The sequence below is a fragment of the Lynx rufus genome, unplaced genomic scaffold (genome assembly GCF_022079265.1).
Source record: "Lynx rufus isolate CCGP_SWC_20201006 ecotype Redwood Valley unplaced genomic scaffold, mLynRuf1.p SCAF_2, whole genome shotgun sequence".
In the NCBI taxonomy this organism is placed as follows: domain Eukaryota; kingdom Metazoa; phylum Chordata; class Mammalia; order Carnivora; family Felidae; genus Lynx; species Lynx rufus.
In genome coordinates, this window is record NW_025814834.1 from 142,644,664 (window position 1) to 142,665,142 (window position 20,479).

The 20,479-nt window shown below is 45.1% G+C and overlaps 1 protein-coding gene across 1 annotated transcript in view; it reads left to right on the forward strand.

Annotated features, from left to right (window-relative positions):
• ABCA4 (ATP binding cassette subfamily A member 4) overlaps nucleotides 1-20,479 on the forward strand; it is a 164,309-nt gene that overhangs the window by 106,939 nt on the left and 36,891 nt on the right. The window contains exons 37-48 of the mRNA XM_047082315.1: nucleotides 1,602-1,717; nucleotides 2,737-2,884; nucleotides 5,884-6,007; nucleotides 6,373-6,502; nucleotides 8,918-9,038; nucleotides 9,497-9,559; nucleotides 10,627-10,733; nucleotides 13,138-13,279; nucleotides 17,168-17,302; nucleotides 18,093-18,196; nucleotides 18,282-18,374; nucleotides 20,132-20,381. Of these exons, the coding sequence (XP_046938271.1) occupies nucleotides 1,602-1,717; nucleotides 2,737-2,884; nucleotides 5,884-6,007; nucleotides 6,373-6,502; nucleotides 8,918-9,038; nucleotides 9,497-9,559; nucleotides 10,627-10,733; nucleotides 13,138-13,279; nucleotides 17,168-17,302; nucleotides 18,093-18,196; nucleotides 18,282-18,374; nucleotides 20,132-20,381 (1,533 nt within the window). The remainder of the gene's footprint in view (nucleotides 1-1,601; nucleotides 1,718-2,736; nucleotides 2,885-5,883; nucleotides 6,008-6,372; nucleotides 6,503-8,917; nucleotides 9,039-9,496; nucleotides 9,560-10,626; nucleotides 10,734-13,137; nucleotides 13,280-17,167; nucleotides 17,303-18,092; nucleotides 18,197-18,281; nucleotides 18,375-20,131; nucleotides 20,382-20,479) is intronic.

A 20,479-nucleotide genomic window follows, 5' to 3' on the forward strand; every position in this document is an offset into this window, starting at 1 on the left:
CTTTTCTTGACACACACAACCTTGACCTTTTAAAGATCATAGGCCAGTGATTTTGTAAAATGTTCTTTGAGTTTGACCCAAGTTTTCTTATGATTAGATTCAGGTTATCATGAATGGTGGTATCATTCAGTGGTATCATGAATGTACTCTGTTCTTCTCACTGCATCTAATCAGGTAGCTTCTGATTTCAGTTTGTTCTATTACTGATGATGGTCACTTTGGTCACAAGGTGTCTGCTGAGTTCCTCCATTTTATAATTGATAAGAGTTGGGGGAGAGGTACTTTAAAGCTATGTAAATATCCTATTTGTTATCAGACTTTCCATTTATTTATGTATAGCCATGTGGATTAATGGTTCCTGTGTTAATTACAGTCTGATACCATTCTTATTTATTTTGATGCTCAGATTATCCCGTTTGGCCAGTGGGAGCCCCTTCAAGCCAACTTTTGTTTTCTCTCGACTTGTGTCTTCATCTTGCTTGAGCACCTCCATGCTCCCTGGCATAGTGAGATGTTCCAGGCTCATCGTGCACGTCCCTCAGCCCTATCCTGGAATCAGCCATCTCCTTGTGGAACGCTGGTTCCTTCCTATGGAAAATAATCCTCAGAAACCAAGATCTCAGGGCTATATATTTTCTCTGCCACTGAGGTATCAGTGGCTTCAGGCCTTCTCAATGGAGAGAGATGTATGTATATACATAGATATACACGCATTTACATCTGTATTTCTCTGTCTACACACCAAACAATATGAGCTCACTAAAACCTCTATTTCCAATCCCAACACCATGGGTTCTCTGTGTTTCCATATTTGTGACTCTTCCTCAAGAGTGAGGAACTGGCTTCTGTTACCCCTGACTCATTTACCTGCCTGCACAATATACCTGTATGGACCAAGTCTCCCATCTCTGCCACCATCTTCTCCCTCATGTGGGCATCCCCCTCTAGTTGCTCCAGCTGCCCCCTGTGTGGAGGTCCTCCTCATTCTGCTCTGGCTCTGATAGCCCCAACCAGATCGACCCCTATAAGGACATGCTCCAATACCCCACACCAGCTGGCCCTCTGTGGGATGCTCTCCTCACTCTTCTCAGGTTCTCATCCTGCTTGGGACTGCTGTGACACCTCCTGTAACCCCATTATGGGTGCCCACCTCTCCCTGTCCATCCTGATGGCTTTAGGACTGAATTGTGTAGGAAGGGAAGAAAAGGGATAAAGTGGTAAAATGGTATCATCTGTTTGAAATTCATGAGGCCAAGACCTAAATATTTTAAGTTTTTTCTGAATCCAGAGACATGCTTAGAAAGTAGAATCAACAGGACTTTGTGACCAATTAGAAAGAGAAAATGAAAGATTAGGTGGAATTTGATAATTCATTCTTTCAAAAGATATAGGCTGAAAGTTTCCTGCACTGGGACGTGGAAGTGGGGAGGAATAGGAGGACAAAGGATGACTTAACATATGTTTGCTAACTAAGAACTGTTCAGACAGAATCAGAATCCCAGACCATAGTAAGTCCTGGAGGAGTCTGCCCCAACCCTCATTTTATAGAACTGAAAATAGAGATCTCTAGAAGTTAAGTGCCTTGTTCTCCTCTCTTTAAGATGAATTATAGTGTGAGCGCTGCTTTGGTGGTGGGCATCTTTATTGGGTTTCAGAAGAAAGCCTACACTTCTCCGGAAAATCTTCCTGCCCTTGTTGCACTGCTCATGCTGTACGGGTGAGTTGTTTGGCATTAGCTAATGCTGCCTAAAGGAAAGCCGGGGGAGGCGGATGCTCTTCTGACAAAAAAAAAAGAGTTTCTGGCAGCCATGTTAGCTTCCAGCACCCAATAGGGTGTGTGGCTACCGACAAGGAATTTGTCTGTCTTCTGTTTCTGACTCCACACATGGAGGTGTTCCTGGGGCTCAAATGAATCTTCTTCCACACAAACTGTGGCCTGACCAGAGTCTGGGGATCTGTCACTCTCCCATGCCTCACCCAGCTCTGATTCTGATTCATCTGTGGCCAGCCTGTCCATCTCAGTGTTTCCAGCTGTACTGGCCAAGAGTTATTTGCACACAGAAGACTGCAGCTGAAAGGCTGTTCCTGAGTCAGGGCCAGAGGATGACACAAGGATTAAATCCCATAGAATCATACAGCAAAGCATGCAACTTTATATCCAGGCCTACCTCTTACTGTGTAACACTGTCCTGTAACCACGGACAAGTAATCTGGGCCTCAGTTTCCTCATCTATGAAATGGAGATAGTGATACCTGATCCTTCCTATGTGGGTCAGTAAAGTCCTGCCAGAGCAATGGTCTCTATTCCTCTCTCTTAGAAATAGAGAATTCAGGAACCAGCCTGACTGTGACATACCAACTCAAGTGAATTTTAATGATGAGCCTATTGGGATCTTAGCTCAGGTTTGGTGATCCAGACTAGAGTGGGAAGCATTACAGGTTAGAGACTGCCCCCTCTGCTTTGTAAAAGGCTTTGTAGTTTATAGGTACATTCATAGCCACCATCTCACTTGCTCCTCACCAAACCCCCATAGGTGGTCAGGGGAGGCATTATTATCTCCCTTCAAAGATAAGGAACAAAGACCAAGGGATGGAGCAGCTTTCTGGTCTTCCTCGGACTCCCGCCAGTTCAAACATGTCACCTCGTGTGAAGGGAATGTATTATATTTAGTGGTGGTACAGGAAATGGAATAGAGACTGGAGTTCTGTCCCACTGAGTTATGTCATTTCACACAGATGGGCAGTCATTCCCATGATGTACCCAGCATCCTTCCTGTTTGATATCCCCAGCACAGCCTATGTGGCCTTGTCTTGTGCTAATCTGTTCATCGGCATCAACAGCAGTGCCATCACCTTCATCTTAGAATTGTTTGAGAATAACCAGGTAAGCATAACTTTCATGGCTTTCTTGTTTGATTACTAAAATACTAGAGAGTATTTGATGGTCAGGTAGAGCCATGGGCAAGTACTGTGGCTGGAAAATCTTAGTGCATACATGACTGTTGCTTCCTCCTCTCCTCCCTCTCTCTTGCTCCCTCCCTCCATGCCTACCTCTGTGCCTGCCTCCCTCCTTCCTTTCATTTCCTTTCCATTCCTTTCCTTCCTTCCTTCCTTCCTTCCTTCCTTCCTTCCTTCCTTCCTTCCTTCCTTTTTTTCTTTAAGCTCATTTAACTCTTTTAAGTTTATTTGTGTGCTCTGAGTGTCATGGTTTTCTGAGGTCATTCTGCAAGCTATAAATGACTTTTTGTGATCCTAAGCTTTTAGATTTTCTTATTCTTTCAGGGTTTCCTTGGTGACTTTTGGTGTTCAGTTTTCTACACACACACACACACACACACACACACACACACACACACACGTAATACATTCATGTGATTTCAAAATTTAAAAGGAGCAAAAAGGCACATAGGAAGTCTCCTTCCTACCCCTGTTTCCCAGTCACTTAGGAGGCAAACTTGCATTTCAGTTTCTTGGTGTTCTGGCAACAAATAAGCAAATGTATATGTTTTCTTTCTCCCACTTTCTTATACAAATTGTAACAGAATAACATTTACTACATGAAACTTAATCCTGAAGATAGGGTTAGGAATTTATGGTGCTGATGATTCATTTTTATGAGTTATAAATTACAGTTGACCTGTCCACATTCCCCAGACTTCTCCTTGCCCAGAAAGAGCTGGCCAGACTAATCCCTAAAACAATGGCAGTGGCTCCAGGGCTGTTTCTGCTTGCACTCCCACTCCCAGCCTGGTGTGTCCGAGCCTTGCCTGTGGCTGGCCTGGAGCACTCTCAAGCACTGGTAGGCTCACCACATGCCTGTGTCCCCAGTGGCCTCTCTAGCCTGTCCCTCCCCTAGTAGGTCTTCGTAGTTCAGAGTGTAAGCACCAGCCAGCACATCTGCACTGCTGTTCTGTGGCCCCTGTCCCTACTCCTACCCCTAGGCCCTGCTGGGAGGACCTATGGCAAATCTGCACTAACCCCCCCTCCCCCCCCATCCCATGGCCTCCTGAGTGATGCTTTCCCAGACCTTGTCAGACTTTCTGCAGCCACTAAGCAAGAAATAAAACCGCAAATTTCCCATGACTGGTAAAAAAAAAAAAATGTAACATGTCACAGTCAGACCCCAGAAGGGAGATGGATGAGAAAGAACACAGACCCTGCCAATGGCAGAGTCTTCTGGCAGACTGAAAATCCTCCTCTCCAGAATTGTTTGTCATGGGCTCACAGCCCACTAAGTCTTAAAAAATTGTGTTACTTCAGAATAATTAAAGAGTAAGCTCAAAGCAACTCAAAACATTCTCCCCCCTGAGGATTACACTCATTTAGCCAACATTTACTGATCATACTCCTTTCCCCTGCATAAAGCCTGGTTGCTTTCATGTAAGCTATCAGATAGACAGATGCTGCAGAAATTCCCAGTATCCCTCAGCAGGCTCTCAGGTCCCAGTAGCTGCTGTCTCTACTGAGTCAAGAGGTATCGACCAGGTGAACACCGTGTGATGGATGTGCTGATGGAAACAAGTGTGACCCGCTTATCCTGCCCTGCTGGAACTCCTGTTCCAGTCAAGAAATGACCTGTGCACCAAGCTAGGAACCAATATGAACCACTGTACACGTCATCCCATAACACAGTGTGTGGTAGAACAGCAAAGGAACGAGACAGATAAAACACTACAGATCAGAGTGGGCCAAAAGAACGGGCTACAGGGATCAGGAGAATCTGGGTAGAGGAAACACTATTGAGCCTGGCCTGGAATAAGCAGAATTTTATTAGCCCATGTCACAAACAATGAAGTACCTATTTTGAGCTAATCATTGATTAAGGTATTTAGAAAGTACACCAAAATAATTAGGACCTGGTTGTTCTCCGGGAACCACTGACTAGTGAGGACAGTAGGCAAGTAAAAAATAATTAGCCCTGGCTGGCAATGTTATAAGTACTAGAAGAGAGAAGTAGGTATGTTACATGGGAATCTGGAAATGCTTATGAGAGAAGGGGTTATTCAAGCTGGCTTTCTAAAGAAGAGCAGGAATCTGCCAAGAACAGAAGGGGAGAGAGCATTCTTTCCTGACAGCAATGATTAATAGAAGCTGGGGGTGCAAAGGCCTGGGGGCAAAAAAGCATCATGCTGGGAGCAGGGGAGGGGGGATATGGGGAGGAGAGTGAGAGAGAGGAGGTCATATGAGCAAAGGTGTGGAGACCAGGAAGAAGCCAGTTGTGCAGTAGGGATGGGCCAGAGAAGTGGGCAGCCTCGGCCTGGTCAGCCTCGCCCCTCGGTGTCCCCTCTCCCGTCTTGGGGGAGGGTCTGCCCAACATCGCTAGGCTAAAGTAGCAAGCACAGTCTGACCATCTGAAAACGAGTCCCCCCAACTCAACACAGACACCAGAAAGTCCCTGGCCCTCTTTTCTACTGGCAGCAGCCAGACACCTCGCTGTCCTGTGGGAGCTGAGAAGCAGAGCTGGAAGACGTGCAGGTCCCCTCTCTCCTTTGGCACAAGCTAGGCTAGGAGCAGATGAAAGAGCCTCAGAACCCAGTGACAGCTCACAGCTGTACCAAAGGAGAGAGAGCCTGGGCCAAAGTCCCAGCAGCTGCTGTACCTCCTGGAAACAAATGCCCTGGAGGGCTCACATGTAATTTCAAAGTGAGTCTGCAATGACAGCTCCCCAGGCAGGCTACCTGGCTAGCAGCATCTCCTGTGAGTATTCTAAAACCTCTGTTTCTGTGTAACAGATCCCCCCTGTGGCCAGGCTGGCTGCTAGGCCCCCTGTCTCTTCAGGCCTTCCCCTGCTTCCACCTTATCAGGGCATCCAGGCCCCTCTCTGCTCAGGAAGGGCAGGTGGGCTTGGTCCCCACGGCTAACTGTCCTGCTTTTCTGTTTCAGACGCTACTCAGATTCAACGCCATGCTGAGGATGCTGCTCATTATCTTCCCCCACTTCTGCCTGGGCCGGGGCCTCATTGATTTGTCACTGAGCCAGGCCGTGACGGATGTCTATGCCCGGTTTGGTGGGTGGCATTCCAGACCTGTGGAACATGGCCCCGGATCCTCTGCATGTGGGAGGGCTGCCTCCGGAGTTTCTATGCCAGACCCGCAGGCTGGACTGGGGCGGGAGGGGGACACCTGGTTGTTCTAGTAGTGTCCTACTCCCCAGGAGGGATCAGGTGCCTCTGTTTCTGTGGCTGAGGAGCCATAGGAGGGGTCAAGACTAGCTTCCTACTCTTCCCTACTCTGACTCAAGAGGCTGAGATGAGACGTGGGTTCAGCTCTCACTTACTGCTTTGCCTGAGGCTTGGTCTAACTGGGCCAAATGTTGTGACTAGGTCTTTAGGGGCAGCTAGGGCAGCTGAATGGACTTAATTCCTGTCCCCAGGTGAGGAGCACTCTTCAAATCCATTCCAGTGGAACCTGATTGGGAAGAACCTGGTTGCCATGGCAGTAGAAGGGGTGGTGTACTTCCTCCTGACTCTCCTCATCCAGCACCACTTCTTTCTCATCCGATGGTACGTTCAGGCTGCTGCCCTAAGGGTATCAAGGGCAGCTCCTTGCTTCTGTCCAGGGACTTGGCTTCATATCCATGTGGTCATCTCTCCTCACCAGCCCCACTCCATGATGGTTTTTACTCTTAAAGCCTGGCTTCTACTGAATAACACAAGGAGAGACACATTAAAATAGGCACATTGGAGTTTGTGAAGAATCTAAACTCTAAAGTATTTAAAATACAGGGTTTTTAAGGTTTATTTATTTTTGAGAGAGAGAGAGAGAGAGAGAGCATGAGCAGGGGAGGGGCAGAGAGAGAGAGGGACAGAGGATCCAAGTTGGGCTCCACACTGATAGCAGCAAGCCCAATATGGGGCTCGAGCTCACGAACCACGAGATTATGACCTGAGCTGAAGTCACACGCTCTACTGACTGAGCCACCAGGTGCCCCTAAATTACAATTTTTAATTTCAGTCACTAATATTTAATCCCTCTCAGTTAATTAACAGATACTCATTTCAATTTGGATGATAGCATTGCAAATGATAACGTTTAAGGGAGATCCAAAGTACTGGGAAACAGATTTATGCATTCATAAGAAAATAGACAAAGTGGGGCCCTTTGCTAATTAGAGATTTGAGAGTAGAGACAAGTAGTAAGATGGGGGTGACATCCAAGGTGACTGCAGCCAGGAGCAGTGTAGGGGAAGCGATTGTGCCCCTCTGGGTGGGGGTGGAGGTGGGGCTGTCTGCCTGCTGTGACCCAGCCCAGCTGTGCCATTCTTCCCTACCCAGGCCTGGCCTCGTTCTGACATGGGCACTCAGATTTCCAGAAGGCAGTCCTCTGCAATCCAGGCTGACAGACCTTTATTAGGGCTCAGCACAGGGTCCTGAACTGCAAATCACGGTGTTTCATTTCTTATCCTATCATCCTCTCAGGCTGAGTCTGGTCACATGTAAATAAAGATTCAGAAGACTTATATTAGGTTTTGATCCACCAGGAATCAAGTTATTAGAAATGAATCTACCTCCCTACTCACAGGGTCGTGAGGATTGAATGAGATAATAGGTGTCAACACACTTGGAATAAAATGACATGACCAGGAAGTGGTGCTGGTTATGAGGGACAGTGGTCCAGGGACCCTCAGCCCTCACAGGCCCCCTTCCGTACCTCTGGCCACATCTTGAAGAGACCTTGGGGTAGGAGGGAGGAGGCAGACTTGTTTACCAAAACAGACTCATTAGCTTCAAACTCTGTGTCAAACAATTGAGCAAGTCTTCCACATTAGGCCTGAAACAGCACCAGAGAAGCATTCCACAATCTCTGGCTTTAGGAAGCCCACACCCATGCCTATGCTGAGAGGCAACCAGGCAAAGAGAAGAAGGGAAGGACAGAAGAAAGGGTGCTTTTGGTAGAGAACATGCTAACATGTGGAGAGTTCAGGATAGCTGTGAAGGGGGAGGGAGAAGGGGCTGAGAGAAGAGCCTGGAGAGGTAGGCAGAGCCAAGTCCTAAAATGCTCTCTCACCTTGATGAGGACTTCAAGTTTAAGCGTGAAGGCAGCAGGGAGCTATTGGGGTGTTTTGATCAGGCAGGTGAGTGATCTTCCAGGTCTAGAAGGAAAGACCAGACAGGAGGCCATTTGGGCACCCAGGCAAGGCAAGAGTCATTGGTGGCCTGGATAGGAGTTCAGGGCATTGGGAGATGGAGAAAAATAGGTTGATTGGATAAATGGTAAGCAAGGCAAGATTTAGACATGAATTAGATGTGGCCAGTGAGGGAGGAAAGAAAGTTTATAGGCCAGGGTGGTCAGGGAGGGTTTCATAGAAGAAGCTGTGTCTTTAAGGATGGGGAAGATTCTGTTTGGCAGGGCAGGAGGAAGAGAACACTGAGGCCCTGGAAATGCCTGCAGAAGCTGGGAATTGGGAAAGACCAGCATAGGCTGGGGAGCAAGGGTTGACCAAAAGGTTGGTGGAGGAGTTAGTTCTAAAGATAAGTGGGAGCTGGGTGACATTCACTGAGTGCTTACCATAGATGAAGTGTTTTAATAATGATAACAGCTACCAGGTTTTGAGTTCTGACTCTTTGCCAGAGGCTGTGCCAAGTTCATCTTCTCCACGGTCTATGAGGTAAACACTGTTATCCCCTCCCTACCATATGGTCGAAGGAGGTGACGTTTAGAGAGGTTTAGTGACATGCCCAAGGTCACACATGGGTAGGCCAGAACTGGGAACAAGGCTGAACTCTGGACTCAAGGACTTGCCTTCTCTGCCTAATGTCTAACTCTTCTCCTGTTTGGAGGCCTTTTGAGAATCAAGCATTAGGGGATATAAGGCAAGGCTGGAGCTGAAGTGAGGGAACGGGAAGAAAGTAATAGGAAAAGGAGAGTTCCAGGGACGCGGTACACCAACTCAGTCCTGTCCCCTTTCCCTCCTGTAGGGTTGCCGAGCCTGCTAAGGAGCCCATTATAGATGAAGATGATGATGTGGCTGAAGAAAGACAAAGAATTATTAGTGGGGGAAATAAAACTGATATCTTAAGGCTAAATGAACTGACCAAGGTAAGGGAATAGGTGGAGGTGAGTTAGTTTTGAGGTGCCAGTTGGATCCAGAAATGGCACAACAACATAATTACAACATTGTAATTTGCCTTTGGTAGCATCAGCAATATGCCCGTGCAGGCAATTCATTTTCCTGATCTTAAGCAAGGTTGTCAGAACTGTGTTTTAACTTGTCTTCCAAGAACACCTAATTCCAGATCATTCTCCCTAGTATTCATCTTGGGCACTGGCACAGGGCCTCGGTGAGAGCCCCTACAACCGAGCCTCACTAAACCTTCTCCATTCCTTCTCTGCACGGCAGGTCGGCTTTGAGATTTCCCAGTGCTCATGACACTTCTCTGAACACCTGTGCCAACGTATAACCTCCTCATGTTGGTAGTTCTCACCTAAACCATCCTTAGCCCCTTGCTTTCTCTAACCTCTCTCAGTTCTCAGTCCAGTTTCTCCGCATCTTGCAGATTTATTCAGGCTCCTCCAGCCCAGCGGTGGACAGGCTGTGTGTCGGAGTCCGGCCTGGAGAGGTGGGTACCCTGCGGACTCCTGTGCACACCTCTTCTCCCTTCTAAAGCAGAGCTATCCCAAAGAAATAAAATGCAGCCACAGAGGTCACTTGAAATTTTTTAGCAGCCACATGAAAAAAAATTAAAAGAAAAAAAAAGAAAACAGGTGAAATTAATCTTGATCATTGATTTTACCCAGTGTATTCAAAATATTGTCACATCAACATGTAATGTATATAAAACATTATTGATTCAATATTTTATGTTTGTTTTTTGTTTTGTTTTACGTTTTCAAAATCCAGGGTGTGTTTTACACATACAGCACATGTCAATTCAGACTAGATGCATTTCAAGTGCTCAGTAGTCACTGTAAGGGAGGAAATCCTCTTTCCTCTACTCTTCTGGGTTCTCTGGGTAGACCACTGTAAATTTGACTGATGAAAGACATTAGGAAGAGAAAAACAAACAGACATTTATTAGCACGTGTGTGGCACCTACACAAGGGACCCATCAGAGGTGAATGACACATGGGGTGGTTAGAACTTGGGCTTGCATCGCATCTTAGCAAAGGAATGATACATTTTCAGAGAAGTGACAAGACAAAGGGGAAAGAACCTGGAGTCAGTAGGGGTGGCAAATTATAGGAAGGCAAATATGGAGGAAAGTAATGGCAGATAAAGTCTAGTTAGCAAAGTTTGCTATGTAGATTCCTCTGGTGCTGTCTCCAGGCCAAGGTTTCAAAGTTGTTTCTGGCAGTTAACTTTTGTTCTTCCTGGTACAGAGGGGAAGAAGAGACACCTTATAAATTTAAGTCCTGCTTTTAGGCAAACGGGAGGACAGAGAGCTTTTCTCGTATCTGCTGCTACTTAATTGCTTTCAGCTTAAAATCATCCTTATGCCAAAGTGGCATATGTTGGGGTGGCAAATCCTGCTAGCCCACACCACACATGGCCAGTGGCCTCTGTAATGGCAGCACAGGTCTAGAATGTCTCCCACCTGCCCACACACCTGCCCTAGGGCCTGACATTCCACATTCCTTAGGCTTCTTAGACTCGAGGATGAGGCCAGTTCTGTGTGTCTTCCTTCAGTGCTTTGGTCTTCTGGGAGTGAATGGAGCTGGCAAAACAACCACGTTCAAGATGCTTACTGGGGACACCACAGTGACTTCAGGCGATGCCACTATAGCAGGCAAGAGGTGAGTGTCTTGCTTATCCTGTCTCAGGGTGCCTGTCACAGGTCCTCGGCCATGCTCTCATCCCAGCATAGGGAGAGTGAGCATCAGATTCTGTACTGAGGGTGACTCTGAGAGCATGGAAGAGCTGTGTAGATAAGTAGACCTCCAAGAGAGCATGGTCCACAAGTATAAGACATAGACTCTCTGGGAAACTGAAATTAATTGTGATTATTAAGACATGCTCCTCTTAGCATGGATTCTTGGAAACTTCTGGGAAGCACTAAGTCAGTGGTTCTTACTCTTTCTGGGGTCATGGATTCCTTTGAGTATCTGATGAACACTTGCTCAGTCTTTCTAAAAAATATGCCATTGTTGGGGCACCTGGCTGGTTCAGTTGGTGGAGCATGTGACTCTTGATCTTGGGGTTGTAGGTTTGAGCCCCACATTGGGTATGGAGATTACTTTTTTAAAATCTTTTTTTAAAACCATATATATATATATTAAAAACATACTTTATATGTGTGTGTGTGTGCACATACATACATATACCATTATCCCCCATTACCTCCTTCCATACATTTTTTGCAAAGAGTTTAAGGGAATTTACTGTGCCCTGAATCACATTTATGTTCCCTGAGTCCCTGGTTAAGAACCCCTGTGGTGAAGCATCCTTTCTCTGGATCAAGTTTCTAAATGGGGGCTGGTTTAAGAGACTTCAGGGGCCTTAGTCTGAATTGGCTATTTCTGTGCTGATCCTTGGCTTTGCCAGGCCAAGGAGGCTTTATAAAGGGAAAACTGGCATGTGTCCTTGGATTCTGGAGGGTGCCTGCTGTTCTCTGTAATAAGGTATGAGTAAACACACTGGTCCTCTGTGGCACAGGATCAAGAACACGAACCTATGCTGTTTGCCATTTTCCAGGCTGCTCCTTAAACAGCAGAGCTCACAGGCATTGGATGTGCCTTGAGGAACCCTCTGCCCTGGTTTATAAGAGGAGTTAGGCAGTGCGTACTTCACTCAGCAACTGCCTGACTAAGGCCTCCTTCTGTCTCCTGGAAGCCATCCTCAGCAACATGGCTGAATGTCCACTGAACATGGCTCAGACAGGATGAATTTGGTTCCCCAGCCTTCTCCGCCATCCCTGTTGGGTTTAGAGCAAACAAGCAGGGTGCAACCAGGCCATGGCTTAATCTGTCTCATCTGTAGATGCAGCTTAGCCTGCAACCAAGCAAATAACTTGACAGTTGTAACAAAAGGAATCTTGAGGGGCTAAGGGACAGCAGGCAGGAGGATGTAATAGGATTTACCATAAGACATCAAATGACAGCCCAAGTAAGACACAGCCTGATACCTACAAGAGGGAAGCTAGATGAAATGGAAACTGGAACACAACTTTGGATTTAAGATGCAAGATTGGGTTTCTCTGGGAGGGCAGCTCCCATGAATTTGGCAAAGTACTGTCCTTGTTTCCCTGGGTGGTTTTAATTGGCCCAGCCATGCCTGAAGTACTTTTTGTTATAGTGGGGGACTACATGGTGCCTCTCCCATCATATTGCCTGTATCTTTTTTTTTTTTTAATTTTTAAAAAATGTTTATTTATTTGTGAGAGAGAGAGACAGAGTGTGAGTGGGGAAGGAGCAGAGAGAGAGGGACACAGAATCTGAAGCAGGCTCCAGGCTGTCAGCACAGAGCCCAACACGGGGCTCAAACTCAGAAACGGCGAGATCATGACCTGAGCCGAAGTCGGACGCTTAACCGACTTGAGCCACCCAGGCGCCCCTTGCCTGTATCTTTTGTTCATAGACCCTAAGCTACAAGGGAAGCAGGGAGAGATTGGACCAGTCTATGGACAGTTTGTTTTCATCAAGATAGTGTATTTTCTACTGAGGGAGAATATATCAGTCAAAGGGAGTTAATAGAACTCAATTCACTTCCTCTCTGTTCCCTGACAGTGTCTGGCTCTGGGTAGTGATCTGACTGGTTCCTCTTTCGCTTACTGTATATCTGCCAATAGACAAAGATGGATCAAGTTTACTTCCTTTCAGAAGCATGCATCTTCTGTATTTCCCAAATGTTTGAAAGGGATCAAAAATCACTGACGTTTTCTAACACTTGATCTTCCCTTTGTTTTTAAACCCACATGTGAGGTGACCCACTCCAAAAGTAAAGCTGATTTTGGGTAAGAGATATTCAGTTTATCCTAGACAGAGAAAGTTGAAAAGATCTATTGGATTCAAAGCTCAGAATTCCAGAGTTCATCAGTTTCTAACCAAAGGGCTTCTGCTTTGATTTGTAAATGTTGCGCACATTTCTGAAGCAAAGCAGAAGAGGTAGCTTGCTTATCTCACAGGCAGAAGCTCTCCAGCCCCAGTTCTCTGGTCACCCCCTCTATGAAGGAAACTTGCTAATTGCCTTTTCTTCTTGCAGTATTTTAACCAATATATCTGATGTCCATCAAAGTATGGGCTACTGTCCTCAGTTTGATGCAGTCGATGACCAGCTCACAGGGCGAGAACATCTTTATCTTTATGCACGTCTTCGAGGTGTACCAGCAGATGAAATCGAAAAGGTAAAAAATGGTTTCTTGTGGCTACTCAGAAGTTTGGTAAACCCTAAACCTGTTTCGTGAGAGTGCATTTATTTAGACATGGGAAAGTTAGAGCATGCTATCCATTCAACAAATGCTTACTGTGTGTCTACTATGTGCCAAATACTGTTATAGAAAATGGGGGTATGGGAGTAAACAAAACAAGAAAATCCCTGCCTTCATATCTAACAAAATAATACATGCATTTATCCTTTGATTCAGCAATCCCACTTCTGGGAGCTTACCCCAGATATATACCTCCCACAGCGCAAAATGCATATGCACAAAGTTATTCATTGTACTAGTAGTCACAAAAAATTAAAACATTAGAAATTACCTAAACATTCAGGCATAGGAGATTGGTTGAATACATCTTATGCAGCTGTTACACACATACACACACGCATGCACAGAGAGAGAAAATCTCTGTGAACTGATAATGCAGTTATTTCCAAGAGATATTTTTAAAAATTTTTTAATATGTATTTATTATTTTGAGAGAGAGAGTGCAAGTGGGGGAGGGGCAGAGGGAGAGGGAGACACAGACTCCAAAGCAGGCTCCAGGCTCTGAGCTGTCAGCCCAGAGCCTGACACAGGGCTCGAACTCACAGCCCGTGAGATCATGACCTGAGCCAAAGTCGGACGCTCAACCGACAGAGCCACCCAGGTGCCCCCCAAGAGATATTTTTAAGTGAAAAAAGCAAAGGGTAAAAGAGCACATGTAGAATTCTACTTTTTTTCTCCCACTATTTTCTATTGAAGTATAGTTGACATACAATATTATATTAGTTTCAGGTGTATAGCAGTGATTTGTCAACTCCATACATTAAGACACTATTACAATGGGCTGTAGGATGCTACTTTTTAATGTAAGAAAGTAGGAAAACCAAGAAAGCAGACATATGTCTGCCTAGCTTTACAAATACAAATACAGGAATGATAGGCCTAAAACACAATGAATTTGGTAACTAACAATAGGGAAATGGGGTAAAATGGAAATGGGAGGGAATAACACTTCTCTCAGGATATATTTTTGTATGGTTTTGACTCTTGGAAGCATGTTAGTGTTCTATGTATTAATAAAATAAAACTAAATTAATAAAAATGGGAAGGGAGTAAAAATAAAAACAAAAAGAAAATTCTGACTCTGAAAGCAAATAGAAACAAATTAATCCAATTTTATTTGAAGTAAGTATCATAACCATACAGAAGGGGAGGAAAAGAACTACAAATAACTGAGGGCACAGTATCTGACTATATTTCCTCAGCCTTGGGCAGGCAGAGCAGAGGGAAAGAACTATAGACAAATTCCAAGCTCTTTTTAGTTGATTTGTTTTTTTATGGTGTCATGAGCAAAGCAATTCTGAAACATTTTTAGATGTGTTACTGGATTAAGTAAATGAATAAATGTGTTAATGTTGTTTGAAGCCAGAGTTCTCACTGTGTAAGAAAAGACCTACAAATATGGAAAGGGGAAAAGCAAGAAAGAACCCTGTGGGGTTGGATTGGAATTAAAATATCTCTGTCAACTCATGAAATATTGATATGCATGTGTTTGTGCATGCATGCATATGGGCTTGTGTATATTGCACATATGCATATAAATGTGTATACATACACATGTGCATGTTTGTGTATGTATATATCTGTCCTCTGAAAGGGCCAAGAAGCAGAAATACTCTAGTAGCAGTGAGTACACTTAAAGCCCAAATTTTGGTGTCTAATCTCATTCCCCAATAACAGGAACCATAACTCCTCAGACAAATGACAAATTCCAGGGCTGGGAAAATGTAGGTATAAAATGAGCTTGGAACATCTTATTATACCAGAAAGTAAAGTGCTTAAAAAAAAAAAAAGAATCATGTCATAGCCACATAGGAACCATCTCAAAGGGGCTCCCAATAGCCAAATATGATACAATTTGAGCGTCAAAATAATTAAATACCATGACAAAGTATAAAACATTGGGAGAACCATGGGAATTCATAACTCCATACTGTTAAATAGATAAACAAGAGAAAAGGGGATGGTTTCTGCCTACACTCAAATGCTTAGAGCCAACTGGTTAGTGTGGAAGAAATTCTAGAGTTGGAAAAGTCATTTTGCAGTGATCATAATAAAGATTGAACTGTACAAGAATCATCAATGGCTGCTAAATCTAGGGGAAACTTTTTTGAGAAGGAAGATATTTGTATATCTTAAAAGTATCTCCACAGATTGTTTATTGGTTGTGAGGGGGAAGCATAATAATTTTACAATGGAGAAATTACACAACACCTTAATTGGGTGTTCAAAATCAACATCCCCTGTGAGGGGCACCTGGACATTTCTACCCCTAGAGGTGATAGTCTGGAAAGGACACAGCTTCACCTCCATAATATTCTGATTGGGAATGTGTAACCTGAATATTATCATGAGAAAATACCAGACAAACTCTAAAGGAACATTCTATTAAAAAAAAAAAAATACAGGGGCTGTACCCTTCAAAAGTATCAAAGTCTAAAAGACAAAGGCTATGGAAATGTTCTGACCACAAGAGCTAAGTAGACAGAGTGACTGAGTAATGGACACTAGATTGTATCCTATACTGAAAAGAGAATAATGCCATGAAGGACATTATTGGGCCAGCTGACAGAACCAGACTATGACGGGTAGATCAGATGAAAATATCATAACAATGTTAAATTTACTGACATTGATAACTATACTGAGGTTATGTAAGAGTATTCCTCTTCTTAGGAAGTAGACACTGAAGTATTTAGGAGTAAAGGGCCACAATATGTAACTACCTTAAATGGCTCTGAAAAAATCTTGTGTGCATGTGTGTTTGTGTGTGTGTGTGTGTGTGTGTGTGTGTGTGTGTGTGTGTGTATAAGAGAGGGAAAGAGGAAAGAAAAGAGAGTAAAGTGTTTATGAGTGTTTTGTATTATTCTTATTTTTAAACATTTCTATAAGTTGGAAACTATTCCAAATAAGTTAAAAGTGAAGCTTACATTCTAGTGGGACAGATAATAAATAGATAAGTAAATAAAATACACAGTACATTTGAAAGTGAAAAGCCGGTAAGGGAAAAATAAAGTAGGAAAGAATTGTTGGGGGGAGGAATTGCACTTTTAAGTAGGGTGGCCCAGGGCAAGCATTACAGAGGAAGTGACCTCTTAGTGAAGACCTAAAAGAGGTGACAGAGGGAGTCACGTGGATATCTAGGGGAAGAACATTCCAGTCAGAGTTATAAGCACAGAAGGCAGAAGCATGGTGGCCTTGTCTCCAAAGACTTCTCTAGTTTTCTTCCTGTGCACATTCATACACACACACGCTCACACTGTTTTCTTAATCATTTTTTCCTGTTGATTTTCCTCAATGCCCTATTACAACCTTTCGTTTTTCTGTTTATTTTGATTGTGTGTCATCCTCCACCCTGTGAGTACAACAACAATGGCTGTGTTCACCATTATTCTCCAGTGCCTGACTCATAGTAGTTGCTCGATAAGTATATATTAGATGCATGAGACTTCAAGTGTGACCCGGTTGAAGGATGGAAGCAACAGGTCTGAGACCCTAGGAGTCTTCCACTCTAGCCATAGTCTGGGACACTGGGTGAGAAGCATAGTCTTGCTCTTCACAAGGCTGAAGGTCATTTCTCAGGGGGATACACCAAGCCACACTGTGTTGTCAGGCACAGTGTGGAAGGGAGACATCTGGCTCCTGAAGCCCATGAACCACCACATGAGCCAGCAGGTGGCCTTGTTTCAGCCTAGCTGGGTCTATCCTGAAGGTGTGAGATTTGGGAGCCCAAGACTTTGAATTGGTGGAGGTTTGATGTGTTTGATTGTATATCTTTTCCAAATGGGATCTCTTTCTCTTCCCTAGGTGACAAACTGGAGTATTAAGAGCCTGGGCCTGTCTCTTTATGCAGACCGCCTGGTTGGCACCTATAGTGGAGGCAATAAGCGGAAACTCTCCACAGCCATTGCACTGATAGGCTGCCCGCCTCTGGTGCTGCTGGTAAGGACCACCAGGACCTGCAGGGACAGATGAGCCCAAGGGCTTAAAATAAGTGCTGCATCTCTGTGTTTGGGGCAGTAGACTTAGAAACTGCTACGGTCTCTTTTCATCTAGACGGTTTCCTATACTGCTTGTTTTGAACAAATCAACCCAGTGTTTGATTCACAACTCTTGGGGGAAACTGGAGTCACAACATATTCTTACTGTGAGTCCCTGGGAACTCTCTTGTGGGCCCACAGGCTTACAGCAGGGAAGTTCAGTCCCTCCGGTCAGGAATTACTACTGAGGAGGTCTGTTTGGGATACAAAGTGGGCAGGAGCATTGGCCTAGATCAAAGGGTCATGTGATTCTCACTGGATCCGTACCAGACTGCAGGCCCTTGTGCCCATGTGGTCTGGGGTTTATGAGGGCAAGAGTCTCAGGACTGGGAGGTGACTCATAAAAGTCACCTGGGTTATCTCTCTGCCTCCTTGTAAATGTATGTGTAGGGTTGTTGCTTTTTTTTTATTTTTAATATCATTCTCCCATTGCCTTAATCAACTTTAACCCATTCATGGGCTGAAATGGGCCAATGGGTAACATAATTTCTCTTTAATCTCCTGGTTCATCTTCTGTCTTCTATATCCAAAGCCTAGATTCCCCAAGTCTTGCCCACTGGGGAGGCTCTTTGCCCATTGTGTGCCAGAGAGCAGAGAGCACAGCTGCTCAGAGAGAGTCAATCAAGCAGGGTGCAATAACCAGGAGAGGCTGGCTCCAAGCCTAGCTCACTGCCCTCTCTGTCTCCCCACAGGATGAGCCCACCACGGGCATGGATCCCCAGGCACGCCGCATGTTGTGGAACATCATCGTGAGCATCATCAGAGAAGGGAGAGCTGTGGTCCTCACATCCCACAGGCAAGAGATTCCCAGGGGCTGGGATGGAGCAGTTAGGCAGACAGGAGTTCTCCCTACTTCTTACTTCCTCTCTCCTGCCCCACAGCATGGAAGAATGTGAGGCTCTGTGTACCCGGCTGGCCATCATGGTAAAAGGCACCTTTCAGTGTCTGGGCACCATTCAGCACCTCAAGTACAAGTAAGGATATGCTAGCGGATTGCCTTTGTTACCTTTCTTGGGAGTAGAGGGGAGTCAGCCAGGCCCTATGCTCTCTGCTGACACTTGGGAGGGTCCTGCTGCCTTTATCCCACAGTCAGAGGTATGGTATGGTCCTTGTTCCACAGCAACAGAGAAAGCTGCTGTGCTGAAAGAAACTCGTCTGTGTTGGGCTAATTGCCTGTGGTTGAGGGTTCCCTGAGTCTCCAGATGGGGATCTGATTGGGGCATACAGAGCCTGGCTGAGATGAGGGAGGGTCACTATCACTGCCTCATTATCCCACCACTTATCCCCATGGATCCAGCACTCATGATCAATTGAATAAGAGTCCATGACCAACATAGGGATGGTTAGGGGACCAAATGGCCTGGGAATCAGTTTTCCTTTCTGACATGTGTATGCTTTGGGGTTTGAGAAGTAACAATGTAGTATATGACAAACTAACAATGCCAATAATCTTCAGTAGGATTACCCTGTCCCTACAAATTGTAAACTACTAGATATAATGCATTATGAATAATAGTTTGTGTGCCAAAGCCAACAATCAGTTAAAATAAGATTATGATAATAATGCCATGCTTCCTTGCATTCTGATATGCTTTAAAAACTAGGAAGGGTAGATTTATAGTTACCACTCATTTATTTAACAAACACTTTGTAAGAGCCCAGAATATAAAAGTCAGTGTGCTAGTTGGTAAAGGACCAGTACATAACCCACCTTATCTAGGCCAAGATGCTTAGTTTTGATGTACCCCTGGGACTGTTGCACAGGACACATCATCCTTCATATGCATCAGGGCAGATAAGCCATTGACAGCAAGGTCTAGTAGATTCGCTGCTTTTGGGTGTTTGGCCCCTTGAGCAATGACAGCTAGGTCACTGCACAAATATCTAGGGGGACATCAGCATATGAGGCCACCAGACCCGTGTCATAGCTTCCTGGGCCCAAATGCAGGAGACACGATGGATTCCCTACCCCTTTCCCTCTCACTCCTCACTGTCCTCATGGGAGAACAGGTGAGAGGGGAATGTTTCCAATGTGGAGAGACTGTCAGTTTTCTGGAGCTGAATGGAAAGGTATTTTATTGTAGAGGGGAACAACCCTTGGTCATGGAGGGAGCATTGAAATAAATTAGAACTGACACAGTATACCCTGACATGAGCATGTAGGGAAGCCAGCTAGCCGCACTCCCTGGTGGACCAGTCTTTTTTCATATGTGGGTGACCAGTTCACCTGGTGAGGGGAAGAGAGAAGCACTGATAGTTCTGACCCTAGCAGCTTCATTTTTTCTGGAAGCTTCCACAGGGACGTGCTGCCTTCCTAAGTCTCTGTTCCCTCCTGGAGATCCCTTAGAAGGACCAGGCAGCATTTCTATCACTGAGTACACACTAGCCCCATATTCCTTCATGTGTAGGTTGTGATCTCCCCAAGGGGCTCAAACCACTTTGACTTCAACAGGGATGTGGGAGGGAAGGGAGCAAGGAACATCTGTGTCACAGGTCTGGTGACTTACTTCACCACACAGACATTTAGACCTCTAAAAACTAGTATCAATCTATCTCTCCATGAACTGTCATTGTTTTTTTTTTTTTTCCTATTAGTTTTAAACATACACACAAGGTCTGTTGTATGGGCCTTTAATCCCCAGTATTTTTGATGTATCTATTCCTTATTTTGGAATTGTCTTAGACCCAGCCACTAACATGCCTGTGCCATGCTGCCACGTGTATCCCCTAGGTTTGGAGATGGCTACATTGTCACAATGAAAATCAAATCCCCAAAGGAAGACTTGCTTCCGGACCTGAATCCAGTGGAGCAGTTCTTCCAGGGGAATTTCCCGGGCAGCGTGCAGAGGGAGAGACACTACAACATGCTCCAGTTCCAGGTCTCCTCCTCCTCCCTGGCCCGGATCTTCCGGTTGCTCATCTCCCACAAGGACAGCCTGCTCATCGAGGAGTACTCAGTCACGCAGACCACACTGGACCAGGCAAGTTGCCTGAGGGGTACCATGTACAGAACTGATGCACAGGCTGGGCTGGAAGCCACATGATAGGGAACACGGCATGCCTGATTTTTAACAGTATG